Raw genomic sequence first — 12,379 nt, 5'->3', positions numbered from 1 at the left:
ACTACCCAGGCATACACACCACCTCAACCAAAACAGTAGTCACTTAGTACACACAGGCATAATATATTTCCTTAGAAATAGACCCGACTACAACCTTATAAGACCCTCTAAATAAATGTGAAATCTCATATTTTCCTTTACAAAAACTTGGACGTAGAGAACAATCAATACACCCAATGAGTTGTGCCTTTACAATACAGTAAATTACCATCAATCAGCCTTCTCCTCACTGAATCATCTTCTCAATACCTCTTCTTCCTTACACTGGCAGCTCAAAATCTCAGTAACATCAGCATCGAACTCCAATAGTGAGATGAAGAAAGAAAAAGAGACACGCGTTCCATTCAGAATTATTGGTGCTTGGAGTGAACATGTCATCAAAGACAAAAGATGCTCAATTCTGCTGTATTTCGCTTGAGTGATGAAGCATCGGATTTTTAAGTAAATATGGTGACATTTGGGGAGGGAAATGATATAAGTACTACATCTCAAGGAATGAAAAGAGTCCTACATCATCATTTTTCTTTCAGAGGTACTAGGCTACAAAAGCAAATACTACTTTCAAAACTCTAATAGAGATCCTGCCTTTGGATGGGGGTGAGAAAACTGGCATAAACCTTTTCCCTGTCTTCTCAACATTTCATGTCCCAGGAATATAGATTACTGACCTGCCGAGAGTCCGTGTGAGAAAAAAAAAGGGAGGGGAAGCGAAGAAGAAAGAATCTGACAGCTCAAAGGAAGAAGAGTGAAAAAAGATAGGTCTAGGTAAATGAGACAACAATTCAATGTCATGGCTGTGGATTGGGCAGTAAGAAAAATAATTTACACTCACCTCAACTGAAAATGGAAAACTCTGCTTTCTAGATTAATAACTAATTTACATTTCAAAATGTTTGGAAGCTTCTGATTGATGATGAGTAAATAATACTAAACTTAGAGTTGTTTTTCTTTTTCTTTTCTGACTTCAAATTTAGCAAAATTAAAGTAACTGACCCAAATCTGGCTTCAGTTGTAATGAGATTCAAACTTAAGCAATTTCAGGTTCTGATTACAGCAATTAGGAATCCCAGGCCTCCAGGGATTCTTTTGGTTCTTAATACCAACCTGGCAACATTTGCATACCTGGAGCATCTAACAATGTTTGCGGGGATATGATTACGCACACTCCTGTGACACAGGGTTTATGACTAAATCAGAGCCTAGTTAGTTTATATAGCCAGCACCAGATTGTAGCACAGGGATACCACTGAATCAATCTACTCATTGCTAGTGAAACAAAAGACAACATAACTACAAAAAAGAAAAAAAAAAAGCTACAGAGACTTAAAGTATGTAACTTGCTTCTCAAAACTGAAAGGCTACAGCTACGTTAAAAAACAAAGGTAGCAATTATAAAAAGTTTCAATCTCTGTTTATGAATAGGTTTATGAAGTGATCAACCTTAAAACCACTACAAACAACCTGCTTGTCTATCAACAGAGGACTGGCTGAATAAACTACTGTACATCTTCACAACAGAATACTAAGCATCAGGAAAAAAAGTAATGAATATCCCTATATACTGCTGTGGAGTGATTCCTAGGACATACAGTTAAGTGAAAACAGAAAGGCAGATTAAAGTGTGTACAGCACACTTCTTACCTATGAACGGGAGTACAAACACACATGTATTTGTATACAGTTGGCCCTCCACGGATCATCCACAGTTGGCTGAATCCACAGATGCAGAACTCACAGGCATAGAGGGCCAACTATGGGACTTCAGCATCCTCCGATTTTGCCATGTGTTGCAGCTCCTGGAACCAATGCCCCACGGATGCTGAGGGATGACTGTATACATATAACCAAAATGAAACAACAAAAAAGGAGGAAACAAAGCAGAGGGAATAGGGACAGAAGCCAAATCTGAATAACTTTGTTTTGTAGTTTGCCTTTGGAACGAATTAGTTTGTATAATTATAAAGAGAAACAATAAAAAGCAATATCTAAAATCAGAAAGCAAATGAGAAAATAGCATGAGATGACTGGGGAAAACTGAACATCGACAAGGTATTTTATGGGATTAAAGAATTATTATTCTTAATTTTTAAAGGTATGATGATGGTATTGTGGTTATGTTTTTGTAAAGGGATCTTTACTCTTTTATAGGTATGTATGGAAATATTTAAAATGAAATATGCCTGGGATTTGCTTCAGAATAACCATGTGGTAGGAGTGGTGAACAGCGGCAGAGGAGGATTAGATAAAATAAAAATAGCCACGAGTTGATGATTGCTATAGCCGAGTGATGGGAATTCATTACATTCTATCTTACTAGTGGAGGCTGGGATATTTAAGGATGTGCGTTTTTAAAACTCATCTTGAAATAAATGGACAATAAAAGACAGACGTTTGGGAAGTGTTTCTTTTGTTTCTACAAAACGGCAGATAAAGTTTCAAGTTGTAGATACTTGGGTTCCCTGAAAGCATAAGATGCACCCTTAAGAGTAGTAATGTAAACATGAGTAAATAAAACGTTTCTGCCACCATATCAATCGTGAGTTTAAATTATAAATAAGGTAGCAATAATTCTCATCTCCCACCAAATGTCTACTTTCTAAAGTGTACAGCCAAAAGCAAAAAGTGTCATCTAATAAAAAATGAGTAATTGATTATGCCCTGACAATTCAGTAAAGCTTCATAATAAAAACCCAAATAAATCCTTTTTTTTTTTTGCGGTACGCGGGCCTCTCACTGCTGTGGCCTCTCCCGTTGCGGAGCACAGGCTCCGGACGCGCAGGCTCAGCGGCCATGGCTCACGGGCCCAGCCGCTCCGCTGCATGTGGGATCTTCCTGGACGGGGGCACGAACCCATGTCCCATGCAACGGCAGGCGGACTCTCAACCACCGCGCCACCAGGGAAGCCCCCAAATAAATCTTGTTTGGAGCCCTGATCTAGGAAAGAATGGTTACGATAAAGTCTCATAAAATCATAGGCTTTTTCCCTCCAGGGAAAAACTCAGTGCTAAAGTTTATCCTTCCCTACCACAAAAAGCCATCTGAATGGCTTGTAACTATCCACGCAACCCAAACAATCAATCTTGTTCAGGTTCTGTTACTTTTATCAAATTAATTTTGAGTTAACAGTTTGGTGGTTTTATATCCTGATGGACCCATTATCACACAACTTCAGGGGGATGTTAGCTTAGCTCTTTGTGCTGCATTAGGATTCTATTTTTAATTTCTCTGATACATCAAGGAAAAATCTAAAAGTGTACTAAATATATCCCCCCCCAAAATAAGGGCACACTGGGCACTAATTTACTTCACCTGAAGGGCTCACCATCGCCCCCTCCCCCCTTCCTCGCACACCCACGCCCCTACATTCCAAACACCATTACTTAGGACTTCCTGGCCATTCCACACCCCTTAATGCCTCCACACACACACTTCCCTCTCTCTGTCTCTGTGCTTACAATGTCCTTTCCCTCCTTCTCTAGCTCGAGAATTCCTATTCATCTTTCAAAACACACTTCAAGGGCTTCCCTGGTGGCGCAGTGGTTGAGAACACGGGTTTGAGCCCTGGTCCAGGAAGACCCCACATGCTGCGGAGCAACTAAGCCCATGTGCCACAACTACTGAGCCTGCGCTCTAGAGCCCGTGAGCCACAACTACTGTAGCCTGCACGCCTAAAGCCCATGCTCCACAACAAAAGAAGCCACCGCAATGAGAAGCCCCTGCACTTTAACCAAGAGTAGCCCCCACGCAGCAACGAAGACCCAACGCAGCCAAAAATTAATTAATTAAATTTTAAAAAACAAAAAACGAACAAAAAAACCCAAAATACACTTCAAATGAGACTTCTTGATGCCTCCCCTGGGGTTCTTTGTACTGAAGTTCTTGCTCTCTCTTCTGGGCTCCTACTACACGTTTTTATATGTACTTTATGGACAGAATTTACCAGAATAGCCTAGAGAGAGGCCATAAAGTGTAGGTGGTTAAGAGTCTAGGCTCTAGAGCCAAATCCCTGCTGTGCCATTTACTATCTGTATAACTTTATTCAAGTACTTACTCCCTTTAAGACTCAGTGTTCTCATCCATAAAATGGCAAGAATATTGCCTACCTCCTGGGATGGTTATAAGGACTGAGCTAATATACTTAAAGAATCTTACACCAATGCCTGGCACAAAGTAAGTTCTCAATAAATGTAAGCTATTATTAGCACAAGGTATCAAAATTATTTGATTGTCTTTTCTGCTACGCTATGTACTTTCTCAGGGTCGTGACTAAATATGTTGAATTAATCCAGAGACTGCCTCTGAGTTTAACTGAAAAGTATGTACTAACAATAAGCTAGGCAATTGCAAGGTGTTAGGAATACAGAGATGAGTAAAAATCCCAGCCGTCAAGGATCTTACAGTCTTGGCTGTTCACACAAAGAGGACTTCAGTGTCCAGAGGTTGAAGTAGTAAGTGGGGGCCAGCTATTACCAACTCTTTTTAAAGAATAAGTCATAAGAAATCTGGAGACAACTTTATTTGAATAAATAGGGAACTTGCTCCAAAACCTAATATACCAAGAGCTGATAATCAGCAATCCTTGCAAAATTAGTAAGATTGAAAAGTACTGTGGTTCATCTAGGTCTGCAGAAGCTCTGGCTAATTCCATTTAGACTAAAACCAGGGAAATCTAAGTATTGATAGAATTTAAAAAAAACATATCTCACTCTATTTTTTTTAATTTAAGTGAGTAATATGTTAATATTGTAATACATTCCCACTTTAAAAACAGTTAAAACTGAAGTTCTTCTCCTCAAAGGCAGTGATTCTTATCAAGTAGTTTTTTTTTTTTTTTTTTTTTTTGCGGTCCGCGGGCCTGTCACTGTCGTGGCCTCTCCCGCTGCGGAGCACAGGCTCCGGACGCGCAGGCTCAGCGGCCATGGCTCACGGGCCCAGCCGCTCCGCGGCATGTGGGATCTTCCCGGACCGGGGCACGTACCCGTGTCCCCTGCATCGGCAGGCGGACTCTCAACCACTGCGCCACCAGGGAAGCCCTATCAAGTAGTTTTATATCCTATCTTTTTTATCTATACAGTTGCATGTGTACGTAACAGAAATATGTAGCATGGTTTGCAGCTTTTTAAAAATTTACACAAATGGTATCACACAGCTTGCATTATTCTGCATTTTATCATTATTATATAATAAATTCCTATAATATACACAGGTATTTTTCTCAGCTCTATCCTCTTACCATTGATCTGTGTTTTCTTCTGGCAATATCGCAATGCTTTTGTTATTGTGGTGTTGTACATATAAATCCAACCTCATTGTCTTCTTTTTCAAAAGTATCTTGGATATTTTTACGCAATTACACTTCCATATAGGAACTAACTATGGTATAATGTTTAAACATCTAGTTATCTAGGTTCTCAAATATAATGATATAAAATTTTAAACAATAATATTCTCTTCCCATTCTTACATTGTTCTATCTCTAGTAACATTCTCTCCCCTTTCCTCTACTATAGTTTAGGGTATCTTCTTCCTTTTTAATTTGATCAATTCTGCCAAATGTCGGTTCCTTTCAAAGAACCAACTTTTGGTTTTACTGACCCAAATTTTGTTTGTTTTCTATTTCATTAAATTCTGCTTTTATCTTTATTTTTGTCTTATTTACAATCTTCCTTGTATTCTAAAAAGAAAATACAATTAAGGCTATGAATCTTCCTATGAATACCGTTTTTGCTTCATCCCACAGGTTTAAATGACAGTGATCTGGATTTTGTGCGGTTCTTATAATTCATTTCTCAACATTTTATAATTTCTGTTTTGATTTTATCTTTAAAACAAGAATTATTCAGAAATATACTTTTACATTTCCAAGTGTAATAAAGTGGCTTTGGCTACTTTATTCTTGTTAATTTCCAATTTTATTTATTATAGTTGGTGAATGTGGCCTGGATGACTTCTGTACTGAGATTTTTTTCAAGCACTTTAAAACATAGTCAAATTTTGTGAATATTCCATATATGTTTTAAAATTTTCACGAATATTTGAAAAGTGTTCCTATTTTCTGTTTTATCAACCGTGTTCATTGTGTTAGTTTTGGTTTTTTATCTAACAGAAATGTCAAATTTTGAGAGAAGAATATGTAAGCCATCAACTATGACTGCAGTTTTCTCGTTGCTCCTTGTATTTCTATTGGTTTGGGATAAATATATATGCTTTGTATAGGTTCATGACTTTTGTCCTCTGGATCAAGCACACCTTTTAGCAACTTAAAATATGCCCCTTTCCCAGGTAATGTTCCTTTGTCTTGGATTCTATCTCATCTGATATTAATATTGTTTCACCGACTTTCTTTTAGGAATATTTGCCTACCGTATCTTTTTCCATTCCTCTGTTTTAAACTTTTTGGTGATATTTTCTTTTAGCTATATCTCTTATAAACAGTATTTCGCTGAATTTTGGCTGTTATTTTTATCCAGAGTTATTTTATCCAGTCTCCACATTCACGAGTGCAGTGATTTTAATGCACTCGTGTGTATTGGGATTACTGATGTGTTTATGATGGACTGCTACCCTGTGTGTCATTCTGCTCCTTACATACACTCACCGTGTCCTGCTTCAGACTTTGTACTTCTTCCCTCCCCCTTCCCATGCCTGGCTTCCCCTCTTTATTCAGGTCTTGCTGAATGTCCCATCTCTCTGCAAGGCCTTCTCTCACACTATCTCTTACTGTGCTTTTTTTTTTAAATAGCCACTATTACCTGAACTGGTATATTACCTGACTTAAGGTCTGTTTCCCTCACCACAGTCAACTCCAGGAGAGCCTGGGTCTTGTCTGTCTTGTTCACCCTCTTGGTACTAAGCCTTCTTAGACGAAAATATTACAGTGTGTTTTTGGAAGATCTATGAGCCAAAGTGGGTTTAAGTTGACAGCTTTTTGTGGCTTTACGATGGCAAAATGGGAGGGTTTGAATTCTCATAAAAGCAACATTCATTTCCAAAAATGCATCTGTTTATAGACTATGAAATACTAATTGGAGAGAATATTGCATTTGCAAGCACTTTTTATTTACACTTTAATATGCCTCAAAAATTAAAGGAAATCTTTGTTGCTTTTTCAATTTGGCAAATAAGGCAATTCAATTTTAGAAATGCAACAAGAATTCAGTTTCAGATGAAAATATGAAGTTTTTTGTCAGTATCAAGTTCTGCCACTGTTGATGATTTAGTTACTTCCCATTTGCCATTTTGGGCAAAAAGTTTCATTTCAAAATAGCAATTGCCTTCACAGGAAGAAAGAGAGTATCTTCTTTATAACTAAATACTGCCCGCTGGGAAATCAGAAAGTCTCTAAGAGACGGTTGGGGGGAACAGGACGGCTAGTCTGACACACATCCTTCTTCAAGCTTAGTGAGGTTACTCAGAACACTTTGTTCACTCAACAAACTGGTTCCTTCTATGCCAGATGTCACTTTCAAATGTACATTTTCCTGATTTTAGGTACTGCTTTGGTACCTCCAATAAGAGTACAGGAGACTCAAAAGGGGAGTAAAAAGGAAATTTTAAAGTCATGCAATGTTAATAAAATATGAATACATGTGATTTTAGAATTTCTATAGTACCTAACAGGAAAGAAAGAAGAAATTTATGTGAATTTAGCAGGTTAGGATCATGCATAAGGTAGGTTAAAACACAGATTACTGGGCACTGTCTCCAGAGATTCTGATTTAGTGTGTCTCGGGTGTGGCCTGAGAAACCATTTCCAACAGGTTTCCAGGTAATGCTGACACTGCTGGCCTGGGAATCACACTTTGGGAAACACTCTTTGAGACTATTATTGTAAATGCTTGATTTGGGATGAAGGTGATACAGCAAGAATATCAAGGCATTAAAAATAGTTTTCATCTGCTCTTTGGAACTTTTTGGTGTAGTAGCTCATATATACTCCACCTCAACTGTCTTTCATTGTTTATCCTGAAATTCTCTTAAAAGAGAATTTTAAAATAAATTCTCCTGTAATTTTCAAGGTAAAATTAGAATAAAATTTCATATGTCAGGATGGGTTGGCTCAGACACACTGTGGACATATACAAATCCAAATGATTTAGAACACGAGTCCCCAGATCAAATGTCCTAAAAATGCCAGACAGGTTAGATACTTAATGCAAGTGAGTGAAGTCGATCAGATCTTGAGGAGAACTAGAGAGGTCAGACCCGAAGAGGCAGCTGCTACTCAGCTCCAGACAGCCATCAACCAAAAATGCAGGTCTTTTACGGTCAGCTCTTCCAAGCTTTCAAAATCAGCTGGAGTTCCGACATTTCGTGTAGAAGCTCTCAATTTTTAAACATAGGCAACTAATTTAAAACTTTTAAACACTGTGGAGGACACACAAAAACGGTGTGTGGGCTGGATGATGCTAGTTTATAACCTCTGATAAGTCTCAGGACCTTTCTCCTGCACCAGCCAGGAATAATACAGGTTGGGCAATGTGCTAACCTAGTCACTGTGCTCATGGGCCCACTGCCTCCAACAGTCATCTCCTTCCCAGATAAAAAGCTCTCTCTCTAAAGACCTACTAAAGCCCCTTTGCATAAGTAGCATGCCTATCAAAATAAGTTCTCTGGCAATGATCTTAGTATGGGAAGGCTATGGCAGAGAGAAGTGAATTCTTCAAACACTGGAACTGCTGATCCCAAATTAATGATTAGCTTAAAGTGACTGGAATCTCAGGATCATTAACTAGACCTGGGAATACAGATTTGAGGATTCTTAAGCATTCTATCACAATGGTGATGTGATTTGGTACCCAGAAGTTGTTTCATCTTTACCTAAAGACTCACTAAACTGAGAAAATCAGTCCTTACAAAGATGTCCACGACAACTCCAGAGGCAACATGGAATTGCAAACATGAAGATTCAAATCTCTGAGTCTACTCTGATTAACAGTGTCAGCCTGGAACACTGTGTTAAGAAGGATTCTGAAGGTGGATCCTGACTCAGTGGAAAATATGAATGCCAAAGACCTAGAAGAGAGGAATCGCAGCAGACGTGCCCCATATTTGGCCTCTTCTATATAGTAGGTAACAACACTACACCTGTGTTCACAAAATCTAGTCTTCCTGTAGTGCATTAATATAGCAACCAATACAATGTTTTCAAAATATAAGTAGGATCAAGTCACATCTTGCCAGTAACTTTCCATTTCACTCAGACTAAAAACTAAAGTCCTTATTATTACACAAAAGCCCTAACGTTGTCTGACTCCCCATTACATCTCTGATCTCATTTCCTGCTACAACACATCCCCTTGATGCCATTCCAAACATACTATTCACTTCACTGTTCTGCAAACACACTAAGCATGTTTCCTGCCTCAGGACCTTTACATTTGCTATTCCAGCTGCCTGGAAAGCTCTTTCTCTGGGTAGTCACGAAGTTCACTCTCTCATCTTCTTACCAATGAGAACTTCCTTAACTCATTATTTTAAATTGCTACAAATTTACACACACACACACTCCCTCCCTCTCCCTCTCCTTCCCTTCCCCACCAATCTCCTTTTCCTGCTTCAAACTTGCTACAACACTTACCACTATCTGACACACTAAACATTTTACTTCCTTATTTTCCTTCTTCTAAAATGAAACCTCCAAGAGGGATAAGTTTTTGACTGTTCTGTTCACTACTGTATCCCTAGAAGAGTGTCAAGCACATACTGGCACTCAAAGAGCTAATAAATAAATGAGTGAACAAACAGATGATAAAACGAATGAACCTGGGTCCTAACATGGGTTCAGGGACCAATCGGTTAAATAACCTCAGGTGAATTATTCTGGTCCTCAAAAGAACCAGTTTAGTTGTATAAACTATGACATTCCTGTTACTCAACAAAAGCAGAAACTATGTTATGGAAGAATGACATCATTTCCTCTAGACCGGTCAGTAGGATAGGAGAAAGCCAGGACTAGAGAGCCTCCCCAAATCCAAATCTAATGTGCAAACTAAGTTCTTATAAACAACAGAATTATGACAGAATTTAAGAGTGTAAAAATTCAATACTCCTAAAGAGAAAATCCTTTTCTAGAAAAGGAATGCAGACTCCTTAGCTTTTTTTTTTTTGCACATTTTTTTTTTTTACTGCCTCTACACATTAAATCTCTGTGAACATTAACAAGTGTCCGTTGTTGAGGGAGAAATGTTCCACAGCAGAAAGAGGAAATACACACCCTGTTTTTCCTATGAAACTTTGGAATTATGTAATATCCAGCCTCGGACAAAATCCAGAATAATCCTCTCAGAGAGACTGAAATTAGGATAACGGTTAGCCAAACAACAAAGACACTACAAAATAGCGCTAACTGCCCTCCAGTCTAATTCTTAAATATAAAATCACAATCCCAGATAAACTAGTAAAGACAGTGCATCTTCACTGGATGACTAAATATTTCTTTTACCATTAACAAATTCAAACTCAATAAAAGGAAAAATGGCAAGTGAATAAATAATTACTAAACCAAAAAAGATGCCACTAATTAATTGGGGGCCCTCGGAACAGCTCAAATGTCAGTCAAAATGTTGTCTCAGACTCCTGAGGCTGTTAGCCCAGGAGCTGCCGCCAGGCGCGTTTAGAGGAGCTGTGAGCTGCACAATAAAATGCTCAAGCACTTTGCACTTTCAGTGAAATGACAGAATTGGATGTGTGATATTTCAAACAACTTTCCCCCGCAGACATGACCATCTGCTTCCAAGTCTACTTACGAACTCATAGTCTCCATCCTGTGGAACTTTCCAATCTGAAGAGTTCTTCAGTGGGCCAGGGACACTCTTGCCAAAGCTGTTGATTTGATTTTCCTTTTCTTTTTGTTCAAAGTATTCAAGGAAAGATGGTCTTGCAGGCTGCATGGTCTCATCCCTTCCTGAAAACCAAGAAAAACAAAGATGAAATACAGTATCTCAGATTTCAGATAAGTTTAGTAAATGGATCTGTCTCCAGATGGGCTAAGGTCATGGAATCAGTGGCTTTTTGTTAGATAAAGAGTCCTTCAAGATTCTAGTGAAAACTATAGGAAAAAGCACAAATGCTCACTCAAAATACTTTTCATAGAATTTCAGAGGATTATAGCCCCCCCCCAGGGTCCCTTTTTCTAAATGGGAAGACTTAGTGATGCAATAACTCTACATCAGCTACAAGTAATACTTTTTGGATCCCCTATAGCAAAGAGTTCCTATAACATTTAGACCGAAAACTGAGAAGCAAGCCAAAATATTTATTAATCATTTACATATATAATATGCTCTACAGGAATTAGAGTCAGGAAGGGGGGATGATATCATAGTGATTGATTTCCCTTGGCAAAATCATAATCTAATTTGAATAATGAGAAAAATAGGCATGAAAAAGAAAATCTAAGTAAATCACAACCCACTCCATGAAATATTATATAACTTTTTTTTTTTTTTTTTTTTTTGGCGGTGTGTGGGCCTTTCACTGTTGTGGCCTCTCCCGTTGCGTAGCACAGGCTCCAGAGGCGCAGGCTCAGCGGCCATGGCGCGCAGGCTCAGCGGCCATGGCTCACGGGCCCAGCCGCTCTGTGGCATGTGGAATCTTCCCGGACCGGGGCACGAACCTGCATCCCCTGCATCGGCAGGCGGACTCTCAACCACTGCGCCACCAGGGAAGCCCTATATAACTTTTAAATATGATAAAGGAGAAAAAAATAAGATATTATATATACAGTACAATCTCAACTCTGTAAAACCACACACATAAGAGAAAAAAAAAAGACTAGAAAAAAATATACCAAAATGTTAACAGGATTTGTCTCTGATAGTAGGAATATAGGTGATTTTATTTAATTCTTTTAAATATTTTTAAAAAGAAGACAGTATAGGATAAATATTAAATAGATAGAACTGATTGTAAGAGTTACATGTGCCCAGGAGATGAAGAAATCTTGCAAGATGGGTGGTCAGGGAAGACTGGTAGAGGGCTTAGGTTAGCAGTCACATAGCAGGGTAGCTATATAGCAGAGCAGAATCAGTAGTTATGTAACAGCAGTTACCATATGAGAGCAGAATACAGCAGTTACTAGTTAGAACTAGTAACAATCACCGAAAGAATAACTTTACCTGGCATGACTTAAAAACCTAGTTAGCTGAATGCACCTACTTCACGGCAGTCTTATACTGGGAAGTACAGAAGTTTTTTTTTCAGTACTTTGCATGAACATGTGGATTTATACTGCCTTTTCCCCCAGGAACCAGAAAAAAGGACCAGAAGGTTCAGAGCCTTAAGAAGTGAATGGGTAATGGTCCAGGAGATAAAGAACAGCAAGTATTTCCTCTCCAAGAACCCTTGTTCCAGGCAGTCTTATCTCTTGACATCTGCC

At 38.6% G+C, this 12,379-nt stretch overlaps 1 protein-coding gene across 2 annotated transcripts in view; it reads right to left on the bottom strand.

Moving 5' to 3' along the window:
• STK4 (serine/threonine kinase 4) overlaps positions 1 to 12,379 on the bottom strand; it is a 94,811-nt gene that overhangs the window by 28,524 nt on the left and 53,908 nt on the right. For both annotated transcript variants that reach the window (XM_067708242.1, XM_067708241.1), the window contains exon 10: positions 10,749 to 10,906. In XM_067708242.1, coding sequence (XP_067564343.1) covers positions 10,749 to 10,906 — 158 coding nt within the window. The remainder of the gene's footprint in view (positions 1 to 10,748; positions 10,907 to 12,379) is intronic.

Source organism: Pseudorca crassidens, chromosome 15, assembly GCF_039906515.1.
Source record: "Pseudorca crassidens isolate mPseCra1 chromosome 15, mPseCra1.hap1, whole genome shotgun sequence".
In the NCBI taxonomy this organism is placed as follows: domain Eukaryota; kingdom Metazoa; phylum Chordata; class Mammalia; order Artiodactyla; family Delphinidae; genus Pseudorca; species Pseudorca crassidens.
The sequence above is the reverse complement of the archived record's forward strand: the minus strand, read 5'-3'. Positions and strand labels throughout refer to the sequence as shown.